This window comes from Mesocricetus auratus, unplaced genomic scaffold (assembly GCF_017639785.1).
Source record: "Mesocricetus auratus isolate SY011 unplaced genomic scaffold, BCM_Maur_2.0 Super-Scaffold_100004, whole genome shotgun sequence".
Taxonomy (NCBI): Eukaryota; Metazoa; Chordata; class Mammalia; order Rodentia; family Cricetidae; genus Mesocricetus; species Mesocricetus auratus.
This window is the reverse complement of record NW_024429189.1, coordinates 44,737,675-44,753,916: the sequence shown is the minus strand read 5'-3', so window position 1 is coordinate 44,753,916 and position 16,242 is coordinate 44,737,675. Positions and strand designations below refer to the sequence as shown.

The following is a 16,242-nucleotide window of genomic DNA, read 5'->3' as shown; positions in this document are numbered from 1 at the left end:
GAGAGGCTGAACAGTATGACAGTATGAGCCTGTGATGGAGGCTGCTCACCTCATAGTGGACAGGAAACACAGAGGACATAAGCAAAACACAACTCCAAAGCTCATAGCCTCAGTGATCTACTTCTTCAAGCTAGGCCTCATCATCCTCTTTTCTCGGCTTTCAATGATGCCATTATATTGTGAATCTATCAAGGGATGAATCTAACAATTAGGTCAGGGTCCTCGGGATCTGGTCACTTCCCAGAAGCCCATCAGCTGACAAACAAGGCCCCAACACATGAACTTGGGGATGAACATTTCATGTTCAAAACATGTTGGTTTCCATGTATCCACCTCTGAGGTCAGCAAAAGCAGAACTCACCCTTTGTCTGGGCTTCCTGCAAGATCCAGTCTTCTATTGCCTCACTCTTAATGCAGACCCAACCAACAGTCACTGAAGAAACAAGATCCTGAGAATTTCTAGCGAAAGTATGTAAATAAACTCAGATATTCAGAACAGAAATATCAACATGGACATAGTCTAATGACTGTTAGTTTGTTCATTTATCTTGTCTTCTGATATATGCTGTTTTGAGAAGTAACTCTGGAGATAGTCTTAAGTTTATTTTCACAGTTTTCTGTGTTTGAAACTTCAGAAAAACTTGATTTAAGATGTTGAAGTGACTTGCCCTGAGTTGTTTTGTTTAGTCTTATTCCCTTTTGCTTGTATAAATTTCTCTCTTAAACTAGTCTGGAGCTTGCCAGCCCCAAGGTTCGTGTCTAGCTCTCTGCCCCTCACTTTGGAGAGAGTCACATTGTGTCAGTATTTGCTTTCTGTAATAGGACACTTCTCTTTTATCCTCACCCTCTACAGTCAATGTGGTTGAGCTCATGGAGATCTCCTTGAAGTCAGTTTGAGTCTCACATTTGGCAGCAAGACGCCACTGAAGACAGGGGACTCTAAACTGTAGGCCTTTACATGAGACTCACTTAAATAACTACATCCTCTTACACCCTTGATCTTTGTAAAGAAAAACCAATCAGATTTACAGGTAGCTTGGTAGTTTGATATGAACCCTGCATTTAGAGAGGCCAATTTTATATACTTAAAATAAACTATCATAGTTGGATTTCATCTTATAAGGCTGTTTCACTGAAAATCAAATGTCAATTATATTTATTTGACCTTCCAGACCATTATTACAAGGATCGTTTTTTCTTTATGCTGCTTTTATTTATTTATTTATTTATTTGCTCTATGATTTTTTTAGACATTCTCACTGCAGGGGAAAAATAGCATTATGATTTGACTGTAAGAAGCCCCAAAATATATTGTTTATATTAAACAAACTTTGAAAACATCAAGATGCTTCCAAAACATCTATATGAGGATATGAGCCCAGCTGTGGTGCTCATGAATACAGACAGGGGTCTGATAGAGTTGAAGGGGCTATTTAATTAGATGGGTGACAATGTGTACCAAACAATTATGGCCTTAAGATCCAGGGATGAAAATGCTTCACAGAGCTTGGTGGAAAGCATGTGATACCCTGAGACCCAGCAGTCAGCTTCCCTCATATGGGTTCAAAGCAGTGGACTATGACAAGAAGTTCTGGCTCAGAGGTATCTGTGTTCTTACAGTTATGTGCATGACACAGAAAACCACTTAGTTGAAATAAACTCATCGGCATCCTTAAACTATGAAGGTGTGTGAATGATTGGATTGCAGGTGTGGTTCCAAACTGTGGTGACTTTTTAATTTGGTTAAGCATGAAATGAAAATTTGGATGTTGGCCTTTGATCTCTCTAATCAGAGTTTTCAGAGTCAAGAAAGCTGATTAACTTAACTTTGGGTGTTAAGTTGATCTCACAAAACCCGAAAGAGAAGACTTGCTGGAAACAAATTCCAACCTTCATTGATAGAACTGGGCCTAGAGTACTCAGACTTCTTGAAGGAGGCAGTTCCATACAGGCTTCCATACTGAGGGTCATTGACTGGCAGAGCTATGTCTGACACTGGCATAAATAGGAAGTCATGCCACAGAATAAGTTGTTGAGGAAACCAGAAGTGTATTTGAGATGGATGATCTTTTGGGGGGAGGCCAGGGAAGCTATGTTAATTATTGCCAAATATTTACAGGGCTGTAAGACAGGGAAATGCATGCTTTTTGGTTACAAGAGGTGATGGTTATTGGAAAGTAATGGATGTTGTGTCTTAGTTGCCTCGCTGGAAGCATTTCAATTTAATATTACATGCCCATCTTTCAGATGTGTTGAAGAAGAGATTGAAGCCAGGTACTGGCAAGCCACATAAAAATTTGAAGAAGTTACCTCCTTTGGTGGTGCAACTGCAGGCAAATATGTATATTCAGACTAAATTTCATCAGCATTCATTCCTTTTAGAGCAGTGGTTCTCAGCCCTCCTAATGCTGTGGCCCTTAAATTCAGTTCCTCATGTTGTAGTAACCCCAATCATAGCATTATTTTCATTGCTACTTCATAACTGTAATTTTGTTACTGTCGTTAATCACAATGTAAACATCTGTGTTTTCTGATGGTCTTTTGGAGGTTGGGAGACACAGGTTGAGAACAACTGTTTTATGGAGACCTATTATGTCTGCAGAGCTGTCCAATGTCTTGTTCCGATAGCAATCAGCACAAAAAAAGGAAACAAAAGTGAATACAAGGATCCTCATTAGTCAGAACAAGGAGATCTGCAAAGCCTGTCTAAAAGAACGAACAAACAAAAAAACAAACAAACAAAAACACCAGAAATGTTGGCCCTTGCATTTGTGATTAAATACAGTGCATTGATGTCATGTATTAAAGGAACACTGGCTGTGTGAAGAATTTGCTGCAAATGTGATGTTTTAAAAAGATGTTTACTATGCTAAACTCTTGATTTAAGATACTACCTTAGTATGGATACAACTGTCTAATTAGTACTATTATCCCCAGTTTGCAGATGAAGCATTGGCAAGTCACCTGAAATCACAGTGGCGAGATGGGCTATTAGAATGGGACAGATCTGACTTCAGAATGAGGGTCTGAATTATTGCACAAAGTCACTCTTTTGAAACATGAAGACAAAGAAAAGAAGCAAGGTTTTGAACGCTGCAACAATGTTGCAGCTTGGATTAAAAAGTTGAACTGGAGTAAAAGTCAGAATATGATTTCTGTGGTCCGAACATTCATATGTTGAAACCTAGTTCCAAGTGTGGGACTATCATAGGTGCTGCCTTTGGAAGATAGATTAGATCATGTGGTGAGCCTTCATCAGTGGGATTAGTATCCTTATAGAAGAGGCCCCAGAGAGTTCCCCCATTCTTCCCACCATGTGAAATACACAAGAAGGAACCAGACACCAAATCTGTAAGACCTTTGATCTTGGTTTTCCTGGAACCACGAGAGATAAATATTTGCTTTTCATTTTCCACCTAGTCCATGGTATTTTGTTACAGCAACCCAGACTAAGACAGTGATGTGAATGACAGATCAACTTTCCCTATTTCTCTCTGGATATCCTATCTCCTAACCCTTTAGCACCTTCCTATGGATCATCAGCTGTGCAGGTGCAAGTTTTCAGAAAGTCTGTTGCACTGTCACAGCCACAGGGCATTTCAGATCCCACCTCCTTTAGGAATCCCCCGGGTCCCTTCAGCCTTCACAGTTGATTCAGCTGACTTGGTGACTTGGCTACCTAACTGCACGACAATTTTTTCATTTGAGAATTGTCCTGGACATTTCATTGTATATATTGTTTAAATGCCAGTGTGCTTCTAATTCCTCTTCAGCTGGGTGTATGGTACACACCGTAAGCGCAAAGACCATAGCTCTCTGCAGACCGTTTGAACAGTGTCATGCATGGAATCAGTGCTCCTACCTCTACAAGGGTGGTGTAATGCTGCAATTATTTCAATGCCGTATGCAGTCTGAACTGAAACGATTCTAAAAATGTCATATATTTAGAAGAGGCTTTTAGGAGCCCTGGGTCAGTGTTTTGTCACCATCCCTTCTTTGGGAATTCTGTAAGTGGAGGCCCAAAGCTCTCATGAGCAAGTCCAGTGTTTTTCCTTCCCCCTTCACTGCAGCTCAGAGCATCTTTTCAAGCCCTCTGCTATTCACTGTGGCTCTCTTTTGTTTTCAGAGCGAGGTCCACAAGCCCTGCTTTTCTTCTGCTTATTAAACTTCTGAAGGATAATAAAGAAACAGTCATCTGGGAGTAAGGAGTGAGAGTTAGGTAAAAATCAGATCTCTCCGGAAGGTAGAGAGCATCTCTGGGCTTCAGTTTTTCTGAGCTGATGGGATATAGAGACTCACATCTATCTTAAAAAGATGCCCACACAGACAACAAATTAGTTAACAAAACATCTGGATGGGCTCTGTTCTACAGCGATGTCTGTTTTCTCTTCCTTGTCTCTCTCTTTCCCTCCCCCTGGTTTCTGCCTTTTCCCTCCTTTCTTTCCCTAGATATCAATTTCTCTACACAAGCCCTTTCTGAGGCACTCTAGCCATTTGCGTGTCATGTCCGTAAAAACAATCTCACCTCTGTGTCTGTCAGCTTTGCAGTCCTGAGAACTGATTGAGGTTCTGGTCCTGTTTGCCCGTGAACTATCTGTCCACGCCTCTTTCTCATCTTTCTCATCTTCTCCAGCCTCTAAAGAAACCCTTGCTATGAATAGTACCAGGTATTCAGGAGTAAAATGTGCACCAGCAGTGTCTGACTACCAAACCCTTGACATAGGCTTGGCGTCTGCAGCCCACCAAGGTCTCCTCTCATCTTTTGTCTCTCTTATCTAATACTTCGTATTCACTACCTCTGAATTACAGTTACTAAAATCACTGCTCAAATAGCCTTTCTTTTTCCATATTGTTTTATTTATTTGTTTGTTTGTCTGTCCCGCGCTACCGTCTCGCCAGCAAGAACGACGCAGAACACTCGGATCCTTCTGCAGTAAAGCTTTAATGCATCTTGAGAGATAGATGATCAGCTTCTTAGAGGGAGACCCCAAGCTAAGAAACCCAGCCCCTTATATAAGCCTAGGAGCTCCGAGTGAGACGTGTAGAGCCGGGATTGGTGGTTTGCACATCACCCCAGATGACGCCACGGGAGAGGCACAGCTTAAACGGTTAACTCCAACTGACAGCAGATGTCAGCGCCATCTTCTAACGGCAATAGCGATAGCGAGGGCGGCTCCTCACATCTCCCCCTATTCATTTATTTTTGAAGCAATAGGACACCCACAACTTTGGAGTGGAGATAGAGGTCAAATCCCCATGTGCAAATTCGGAACATGTACAAAGCTCCTCTCCAGGGTCTTATCCCCAGAGAGAGCCCTGACCAGTCCGATGTCGTTTTTCTGGGGGAAGGAGATCATGACATAGAACCTTCATGCAAGATGACTTATCTCCCAGGAGAAAGTCGTTATACCGCAGACCTCTCCTGTGCAGTGCTTAGCCTTGCAACTCCTTGGGCTGCTGAAGCCTACCCACTCTATCCCGTGCAATGAGACTAGCCTCGTGGGGTGCAAGAGCTGGGAGGCCAGCGACCTATTGCTTTAACATGGTTAACCAAATGTCAGGGAGGCTCCGTGTTCTAAGGCAGCAAGTGCTTGTGCCACCACCACTTTGTCTCTTTTGTTTGGGCTCTGAGCTTACACACCATCCAAAGCATCAACACTATTCCACAGCAGAGAACTAGGCTAAATGATCCTACCCCCACCCATTCCTTAAAATAAGAAAATGCAGATGAAATCCAGGAGGAGAGGCCTTCCATCAGAGAAAGATCCAGATGCGTCGAATTCACTTGCAGGATCGCCATTCTCAACTCACGGAGTGTCTGCTCAAACTCAAAAGTCCAATTCTGTAATAAATGTTGAGACAGAGCTTGTGACAGGTTAGCTGCTCTTGTAAAATTCTCATATTGTACTGAAGTGACACAAAGGCCAGGCAACTTTTGTTCACATCCCAATTGGGCCATCTGCCACAATATATCCAATTGTTCCTGAACCAAATTAATCTGTTGGTTTACCAACATCAGGCCTCCTTGTATCTGAGAATTGGCAGTGGCCTGTTTATCTAGGACCATGGTCACAGTGGCCTATAGTTCATTAACGGTTTGAGTTGTCTGCACAGTGGCAGAAAGTGCAAGGGCCGAGGCGGTAACCGAAGCAGTAACCGCGGCGGTGGCTATCAGGCCCACAATAATAGCAGAGATCCCAAAAATCTCGCTTTTCCCTAAACAAACTCAAATTACTTGGCGTCTCAACAGGAACTGGAACAAATCGAGGCATGCGCATTACCAAAGCAAAAGGGTGCTTAATAGCATCCCAGCATAATGCATAAAAACAATTCTAAGCAGAGCAATTTATTTCTTTCTGATTCTTACCTAAGGTATCATTACTCACAACCCAAATAAAGGGCAGCTGAATAATTAGTTCTCTTAAAAGGGGTATACTTAACATTGGAGGAGGACCAATCAGATGATCCATAGCTCTGTCCCTCACTCAGACTGTTGCCTAATGCCCCTTTCCAATCAAAAGTAATCTGTCCCTTCTCACTATCATAGGAGAAAGATCAGTACAGCTTCCATTAATTCAAAAGGATTAGCATTAGATCTTTCTGGATCCATATGAATAAAATTATCCTTTAATGAAGAAATCACAGTAAAGCACAAGCTTCCTACTAATGACAAGGTTCTCTCATCCTGAAAACTCTGTATCTGAGGATCTAAAGGCAAAAAGGCAAGCCCCAACTCTCTATTAGTTGTGAAAAATCTAGGGAACACCTGGGCATTCTGCATCACTGGCATCGGTAGGGGAAGGTAGACATGATGGCCCACCGTAACTCTCCCATCATACTAGGAACCATCATCCCGAGTAGGAGAGTCTTCATCACCCACTTGGCCTCCATCCTTCTTATTCTGGAGTTGTGAAGGAGCTCTTCGAGTGAGTCTTTCAGGGATCCACAGGGGTTTTCTTCCTCCTGTGGAAAAACACACACAGCTCCCCTGGATCTTATAAGAATAGGATCCGGGCCTTTCCAGAGATCAGTCAAGACATCTTTCCATTTTACCATTTCTTTTGGCCTATCAGGCTCTAAACTGTGGCGATCGGCCGCAGTGTGGCCTTGGGCATCAGAGTTCAAGAAATTAAGGGTAAAAAGTGCCATGGATACAGCAACTCTTGGTACCGAGGGTAGAACATCCTCAATACTCCCCTTTTGTTTAATCAGATATGATTTGAGTGTACGATGGGCACGTTCCACAATGCCCTGTCCTTGAGGGTTATAAGGTAGGCCAGTTAGATGGGTAACATCCATTTGCCGACAAAACTGTCGGAATTTTTGAGAGGTATATGCTGGTCCATTGTCTGTTTTTAAAATTCTGGGTTTTCCCCAAGCACTCCAGGCCTCAAGGCAATGTTGAATCACATATGAGGCCTTTTCCCCTGTTAGGGGTGTGGCGAACATTACGCCAGAACAGGTGTCAACAGAAACATGAACATATTGAAGCCTTCCAAAAGAGGGAATATGAGTAACATCCATCTGCCACATCTGCAATGGTCTAATGCCACGTGGGTTTATTCCCATGTGGGGAGTAGGTAAGAATTCGCAGCAATTCTGGCATTGAGTAACAATTTCCCTAGCCTCTTTCCTGGATAGAGCAAAACGACGGCGCAAGGTCTCAGCCGTCACATGAAAGCGCTTATGGAATTCTTTTGCTGCTTGTGCATGGGTAGACAAGGCAGCGGCCACCAGCTTTGTAGCCTTGTCCGCTAAGTCATTCCCTAAGGACATGGGACCTGGGAGTCCAGAATGTGCTCGGACATGGGTAATGAAAACAGGAAATCTCCTATTTAACAAGGCAGCTTGTATCTTTTGAAAGATGTTAGCAACTCTGCTGGAGGATCTTATTATTCCAGCTATCTCAAGGAGATTAACTGCATTAACCACATAAGAGGAATCTGATACAATATTGAGGGGTCCTGGAAAAGCCTCAAGAACCTCCAGTACTATCAGACATTCTACAACTTGAGGTGAAGTTTCATTATATTGTTTAGATATAACCCTATCCTTGACCACATAAGCTCCCATACCAGTTTTTGATCCATCAGTGTACACCACAGTCCCATCTGGGAGTGGGTCTTTAGCTGTCACTTGTGGAAACACTATAGCCTGGTTTAGGGCAAACTGTAAAATTGGATGCTTTGGAAAATGATTATCAATTTGTCCTGAAAAGGAAGTAACTAAAACTGCCCAATCACTAGATGTGGCTGCCAAGGTCTGAACTTGTGCAGCAGTATAAGGCACAATCAAGGAATCAGGATCCCTGCCAAAATGTGTAACAGCTGCTTTTATTCCGCGAAGCGCGAGCTGTGCAACAGCATCAGGGTACCAGTCAATAATCTTAGCAGGGGAAGCATTTGGATGAATCCAAAGTAATGGTCCATGTTGCCACAGGACTGCAGTTGGCAATTGAGCTGTCTTAAAAACACACAGATTAAAAGGTAGTGACTCCTCAATACGTTGTAATTGTGCTTCCTGTAAGGCCTCTTCCACCATCTGTAAGGCTCGGTGGGCGGCAGGGGTAAATTTTCTGGGTGAGGAGATATGAGGCTCACCCTCCAGGAGATCGAAGAGGGGTTTTAGATCAGCAGATGGAATTTTTAAAAAGGGCCTCAACCAATTTATATCTCCCAGAAGTTTCTGAAAATCATTTAATGTTTGTAAGTGGTCTTTGCGAATTTCTATTTTCTGAGGAACTATATTTTTGGGAGTAATCATTGAGCCCAAAAAGAGGCCTGTATCTGCAATTTGAACCTTTTCTGAGGCAATCTCTAATCCCCACTGTTTTAATTCAGCCACCAGCATGGGAAAGCCTTTGTAAAACATCTAACTCTTTGTGACAAATAAGAATATCGTCCATATAATGGATCATGATTAAAGATGTAAATTGCTTCCTAATTGGCTCCAAAGCCTCCTGCACATACAGCTGACATATTGTTGGGCTATTGGCCATGCCTTGCGGCAGTACCTTCCACTGAAATCTCTTGTCTGGTTCCATATGATTAAGAGAAGGGATAGTGAAGGCAAACCTTGGTCTATCCCGTGGGTAAAGTGGAATAGAGAAGAAACAATCCTTAATATCTATAATAATAAGCTTCCAATCTTGAGGAAGTGCAGAAAGCAAAGGAAGTCCTCTTTGAACAGGGCCAAAAAGATGCATCTGATTGTTAATGGCCCGCAGGTCATGGAGTAATCTCCACTTCCCAGATTTCTTCTTAATAACAAAAATTGGTGTATTCCATGGGGAGGTAGAAGGCTCTAGATGCCCCAGCCGTTCCTGTTCTTGCACTAATCTTGTGACAGCCTCTAATTTTTCAGAGGATAGAGGCCATTGAGAGACCCATAACGGCTCCTCTGTTTTCCATGGTATGGGTCGTGAAGCCTCAACGGCCCCTAAATAAAACCCAGTCCTTTTCTACCCCGATTTCCATGTTGTGTAATGGGTTTTATTCTGCCTTGTTCTTGCCTACCCAAGCCTCTACCCTTTGTATACCCCATCTTTGCCATAATGGCTGATGCCTGGGGGAGTATTCATTAGTTAGGGTCATGCCCATGGCTTGTAACACATCCCGTCCCCATAAATTTACAGGGAGTGGCAACACATAGGGGGTAAAACATCCCTGTTTGCCCTCAGCATTCCGCCAGGTTAAGGCTGAGGCACTGATGGCAGGAGAGGACTGGTATCCAAGACCTTGTAGAGAATGAGATGAAACAACAGTGGGCCAAGACTTCGGCCACCAATGGAGTGAAATAATGCTTTTGTCTGCTCCCGTATCCATTATCCCTTCAAATTCTTTTCCATTAATTAACAATTTTATTGTAGGTCTCTCATTTAGGGGTATAGCCAGATAGGCTGAATCACTTCCAGAAGATCCCATAGCCCTTTTTTGTAAAGTGTAGGTTTCTCCATCCCCGAGGGAGGGCAGCAACACCAGTTGTGCAATTCTATCTCCCTGCTTTATAGAAAATACACCCCGAGGGCTAGAACAGAGAACTTGAATCTCCTCTTTATGATACGGGTCAACAATTCCAGGATATATAATGAGTCCCTGTAAAGTTAAGGAGCCACGGCCCAGAATAAGCCCAATGGTGGCAGGGGGCAAAGGTCCAGGGGAATGGACTGGGACCGGTTGAACATTCATTTGGGGCATGAGTAAGAAGTCGGAGGCGGCACGCAAGTCCATTCCGGGGGTTCCTCGGAAGCCTCTACTTCCTCTTGATTGCTTTTCTGAAATTGGTTCCCATATTTCTGAGGGCCCTGGGACCATGGGCCCCGTGACCCGTGTTTTGATTGGGGTACCTTGGGTTCTTCAATAGGGGGCAGAAGCCTCCCTTTTACATCCCGGACTGACCTGCATTCGCTAGCCCTATGATAACCTTTACCACAACGATGGCAAAGCTTCGATTCTCTTGTTCTTTCAGGGGCTTGACAATCTTTCTTAAGGTGCCCCATTTTCCCACAATTAAAACAAGCTTTTCGACTAGATAAATCTCTATACCTGTGCGTTTGTAAAATGGCGGCAGCTAGTCCTGCATTGGTTAGGGGTCCCCCAGCTCCCTGCACACTCTGAGCCAATCTTGTAAACCTTTGCTTTTGCGAGGGCGATAGCCGCTCGACATTCCTGGGTTGCTTGTTCATAGACAAGTTGCTCAATCAGGGGCATAGCTTGTTCTGAATCACCAAAGATGCGACTGGCGGCCTCTGTCATTCTGGCCACAAAGTCTGAAAATGGCTCTTGGGGTCCTTGGACAATCTTTGTAAGGTGTCCACTGGACTCTCCCCTTTTTGTGAGGGCCTTCCATGCTTTAATAGCGGCGGCCGACACCTGACCATAGACACCCCAGATGTAGTTGGTTTGATTAAGGGCATGTTGACCCTGACCTGTCAGCATTTCAAATGTCCACTGCCTCTGATTCTCATCTTCAGCCGTGGCATTAACTCTAGCTTGTGCCTGGGCTGCATCATACCAGAGAGCCTTCCATTCCATGTATTGTCCCATGTTGGGAAGCACTGCTTTCACTGTCGTCTGCCAGTCAGTGGGAGTCATGGCAAAATTAGCAAGCCTTTCCACCTGTAATGTGGTAAAGTTAGCATTGACCCCATAATTACTAACGGATTCGGCCAATTCTTTGATTTGATTGTAATCTACAGGGGTATGTACTCTTCCGCCTTCCGCATTCTCGAATACTGGAAAAGCCATTTGTATTTTTCTCCGTTCCTCTAAAGGTAAAAAGGAGTCAGTACCAGTATTCAGCCGAAGCTCATACTGCGGAGGCGCTGAGGAGCGTGAGCCCGCCGGATTTATAGGCGGTGGCCTCACATTCATTTTTGTTTTCAGTGGCCGGTGTCTATCAGGGTGATATCTTTCTTCCTCATACCGTGCCACCTCCTCCTCTAGACCACCTTCTTCGCTAGAATACAGAGTGTCAGAATCAGAATTATCTAGCTCCAAGGCTTCTAGCTCTACTGTAGGGTATAGCCTAGATTCTGGCTTTTTCTTTTTCTTAGATTTGTTAGGGGGTGAATGATCACTCCCTTCTTTCTCTCCCCCTTTCTTAACTTCTTGGGGAGGGCCTTTTTCTTAGACATGTCTTTCCTTTTGCGAGCTCCCATTCTCTCACTCTGTTCAGTTTCTGACATGCTATCCTGAACTTCCTCTAAGGTTCCCTGACTTTCTATTATAGCAGGGTGACAGGCCTCATCCTCCAAGCAGTTTTTAACTAGCTTCCAAATGGCTTTGGTACCTAAGTGGAGATCTCCTTCTGCATGCTTCCTGTCTAGTTCTTTACCTAGCTTGTTCCATGAGGCCACAGTGAGGGACCCGGAACAAGCATACCATGGTGCCACTCTATCTACCTCCTTCACAAAATTTTGAAGTGTTCGTGGTGCAATTTTAAGATCTCTTTGTTTTAGCACAGTCTGTAGGGCAGTAACCACTGACTGTGACAACCCCATCGCGCTAGCGGCTTATCTAAAAACGGCGCTCAACTCCGTTACCAGACTGACAGCACCAGACTGACAGCACCAGACTGACAGCACCAGACTGACAGCACCGTTCTGTCAGCACCAGCCACGATGAAGGAGAAGGACAAACAGGACTAGCACCAAAGCCTCCACTGACCCGTCCCACGGTGATGACAAACTAAGGTCAAAGTCGAGAAAGGGGGTGTTCAGGATAAAGCATACCTCTCTGAACTTACGTCCCTGCAGTTCTGAATCTGCCCCGTCTTCCGAGGGGTCTCCCGCGGCGCCGGCGATGTTGAAGAGTTCCCGGGTTTCGGCACCAGATGTCCCGCGCTACCGTCTCGCCAGCAAGAACGACGCAGAACACTCGGATCCTTCTGCAGTAAAGCTTTAATGCATCTTGAGAGATAGATGATCAGCTTCTTAGAGGGAGACCCCAAGCTAAGAAACCCAGCCCCTTATATAAGCCTAGGAGCTCCGAGTGAGACGTGTAGAGCCGGGATTGGTGGTTTGCACATCACCCCAGATGACGCCACGGGAGAGGCACAGCTTAAACGGTTAACTCCAACTGACAGCAGATGTCAGCGCCATCTTCTAACGGCAATAGCGATAGCGAGGGCGGCTCCTCACAGTTTGTCCATTCATTCATTCACTCACTCATTCATTTTGGTTTTTCAAGACAAGGTTTCTCTATGTAACAGCTTTGGCTGTCCTGGAACTCGCTTTGTAGACCAGATGACCTCATATTCACAAAGACCCACCTGCCTCTGCCTCCCAAGTGCTGGGATTAAAGGCGAGCGCCACCACTGCCCAGCTCTTTTCCATCTTGTTAAGCAGTTCTTTACTGCCTTTAGCAAAGGTCCCCGCAACTCTATCAACATCTCAATTCTTGGGCCCTGGCCTTCATATAGTCTTACTCCTCACTATCTGATTGCTCATTTTTCTGTGTTTGTCCTTAATTCCTGATGTTTCCTCCTCACACCTCCAATCTCTCCTGTGGATTTATGCCCATCTGGAAAGACTCTTTTTAACGAAGTGGCTAATGCTCGCTCCCTGTCCCTACTCTTCCTCATCTGGGGTTCCTCCCTGACTTCTCACTCAGGTCTTTCTAAGGTCCCCCTGGAGCCCTTTCCCCCAGTCTACAGCACGTAATAGGCCAGCACTTCCCAAACTAGTTAACCAGGAAACACTTCTAAAATTACACTCTGTGGAGCTGGAGGGATGATTTGGTTGGCAGAGTGCCTGTCATGGCAAGCATGAGGACCTGAGTTCATACCCCAGCACATATGTTAAAATGGGGCCTGACAGAGTCATCTGTAACTGAACTAGGAGACAGAGGTAGGTGGGTCCCTCAATATCACTGGCCAGCCAGCCTAACTAAATCAGCGAGAATGAGAGACTCTCAGAAATGAAATGAGGAGTGATCGATGAAAACACCTGACATCACCCCCGTGCCTACACACACACACACACACACACACACACACACACACACACACACACACACATACATACATACACACACGCACACGCACATAATGAAAGTATTATAAAGTATGGTATACAGACAACAGAGAAAGTATTAGCAAGTCATTGCTCTTCAAAAGAGCATCAAGAATTCAGTCCACACATCTTTATAAATTTAGAAATGACCTTGTTAGCCTAGATCCACATGCCAGATACATTTTACCATGTTTCTTCCTGTACGCTGCTTTCATTAAAACATAATGTAAAGTTCATCTGTCATAAATACAAAGAAGCAGGGGGAAAAACAGACCACAGGACTCAAGTGTTAGAAAACAAAATGCCTTTTCTTTGAAGTTCTTTGATTCACACACTATTTAATAGCTATAAACCAGAACCTCTTACTGAAACTTGCATCTGTAGCTAGAGATCCACAGAGAGTAAGCTTGTGCACTCTGTACTTCATATGCAATAAGAGATGAGTAACATCACAAATATAGCCTGCCGTGGACTCCAAACAGGTACACACAGTATGATAATAGCAACTATGCGCAAATGTGTACAGTGTATAGCAATACCTTAGTATTTTCTTACATAAAATGTGGCTTAGACTAGAAATGTCATTAGGAGGGCTATGTTATCACTAGCCTGCACAAAGCCTTGTGTTCCATTCACCAAAATGTCCAACTTTTATTTCCCAGTTCTCCCCATTCTTGGTACCAAACATCTAGGATGTTCAGCCGGGGGAGGGGTGAAAAGGGCGAGGGGGAGGGTCAAGCAGAGGAACCCAGTGGAAATGTATGAGGCCATGTGTTGGTGACCTGTTGTCGGTTTCAGTCTTTACCTGGTTGTGTACTTTTAATCTGTCTACCCTGAGGCTTAAACACAGCCTAGAGTCACTCTCTGGCCTGTAGAGGATCTGTGTTTCTATCCATGGTCTGATTACCTTCAATTCTAGTGGGGAAATAGTTTCAAAGTGGCTTCTGGTAATTACCTCCCTGTCATTCTTCCACGAATACCATTTGTCCCTCAGTAATGAGGACAGGAAACATAGCTATTGATGAAGTCTGGCAGAGCTTACTCTCCAACAAACTTAGTTTCTCTTCTTTCTTATTGCTGGCTCGGTGCTCCGGCAGTTTCAGAGAAAGCATGGAGAAATCATCCTATTCTGACTGGCTGATAAATAACAGCATCGCTGAGCTGGTGGCTTCGACAGGCCTGCCCGTAAATGTCAGTGACGCCTACCAGGACCCACGCTTTGATGCTGAGGTAAGAGGAAGCCTCTGTGAGGTGCTTTTGTCACAGTGTTGACGGGTTTTTTTCTGGTTGAGGTGGAGAAGGGATGTCATGCAGAGCCACAGTAACCAAGATAACTGACCCGTCTGCACACACTGTGATCTGGTTCCCAGTGTTGCCTACCGTAGACTGCCTACTGCCTGGGCCTGCACAGACTTGTGCACAGGTGACTATCCTCGGTCTGACACTCTTTCACAATTGGGCAGACTTTAGACTAAACTGTGGAATAATAGTAAAAATGCATGCATGGCATGCTTGTTGGTCAGTCACTATCATATTTAAAAAATTGCCCCCAATAAACAGAAAAATGGGTTGTTGTTATTGTTTAATGCAAATTATATAAGCACATTATCCTGGCATGCAGAGTGTATAAAAACAGTTTTAAAGCTTGTGTTGTAAGGTGGTTTAGAAACATCATGTGGGTAAATTCACATAAGCTTATAAAACGCCTCTGAGTTGTTAGATGCAGATAAATATATGGGCGCATACATGGAGAGGGATGTATTAAAGCTTTCCATTGCAGACCAGGTTAAACTCTGAAGGAGTGGAGTTTTGAAGAAAGGTGAGGAAATACATGTTGTGCGAAAAGCCGTGTGAGCATGGGGAGTTGAGGGAACTAGGATTAGTTTAATGCGTCAGAGTGCCAGAGTAGGAAGTGAAGAATGTATCACCAAAAGCCTTAGATAGCTATTTTAAACCGATTTGAGATTTACCCAATAGCTGAGGTTTAAGTGCAAGATACAGGAGTTGTATTTTTAAATTTTAATCTAATTAATTTACTTACATTTCTGCAACAGGGTCTTGGTTTTCCATACTTCTCCTGCCTCGCTTGTGCAGTGCTGGCATGGTATAAGTGAACACCACACTGGCTGTTGAATAGAGGGTAGATTACTAGTAATGAAGGGGCACGCAATTCCTAACACGTCAAAAACTATTTGACACATTTCATAGACACTGAGAACTGATTCGTGCTTAGATATGTGAGGATACAACTCTACTGTCTCTCAGACCCCACATAGCTGTTATGAGGACCCAGAGACGTCATGGAAGCAAGAATCTTAATCTGATTAGTAACTGCCATCAGATTACTTTTGTATAACTCTTCAGGGAGATATTAAATCTCCCTTTCTGCAGCTCTTAGACCAATTGTCTCCCCTCCCCCAATACATGTCCTCGTCCTCCTGGCTTCGATGCTCCCACCTTGGAAACTCTGATGAACTCCCAATCTGGTTTGGGTACCATTAGCTGTCCTAGTGGTCACCACCTTCCAGCTCTCTGTCGACCTGAGATACTGTATTTGAATTTGGGAAAGCACAGAGCTCCAAGTGTCTTCCATTCTCTTGTGAGGCAGAGTACCTGGGCTGTGTGACTGTTGGAGTGAAGATATTTGCTACAGTATTTATGTACTGTAGCACTGTGCTTGGAGCCGAGAGTGCTGTATGTAAGTTCTGTCTCTTGCTGTGTCTCTCTTT

At 44.1% G+C, this 16,242-nt stretch overlaps 1 protein-coding gene across 1 annotated transcript in view; it reads left to right on the top strand.

Annotated features, from left to right (window-relative positions):
• Pde11a (phosphodiesterase 11A) overlaps positions 1-16,242 on the top strand; it is a 365,214-nt gene that overhangs the window by 167,807 nt on the left and 181,165 nt on the right. Inside the window, exon 6 of the mRNA XM_040745629.1 lies at positions 14,611-14,743. Within this exon, the coding sequence (XP_040601563.1) occupies positions 14,611-14,743 (133 nt within the window). The remainder of the gene's footprint in view (positions 1-14,610; positions 14,744-16,242) is intronic.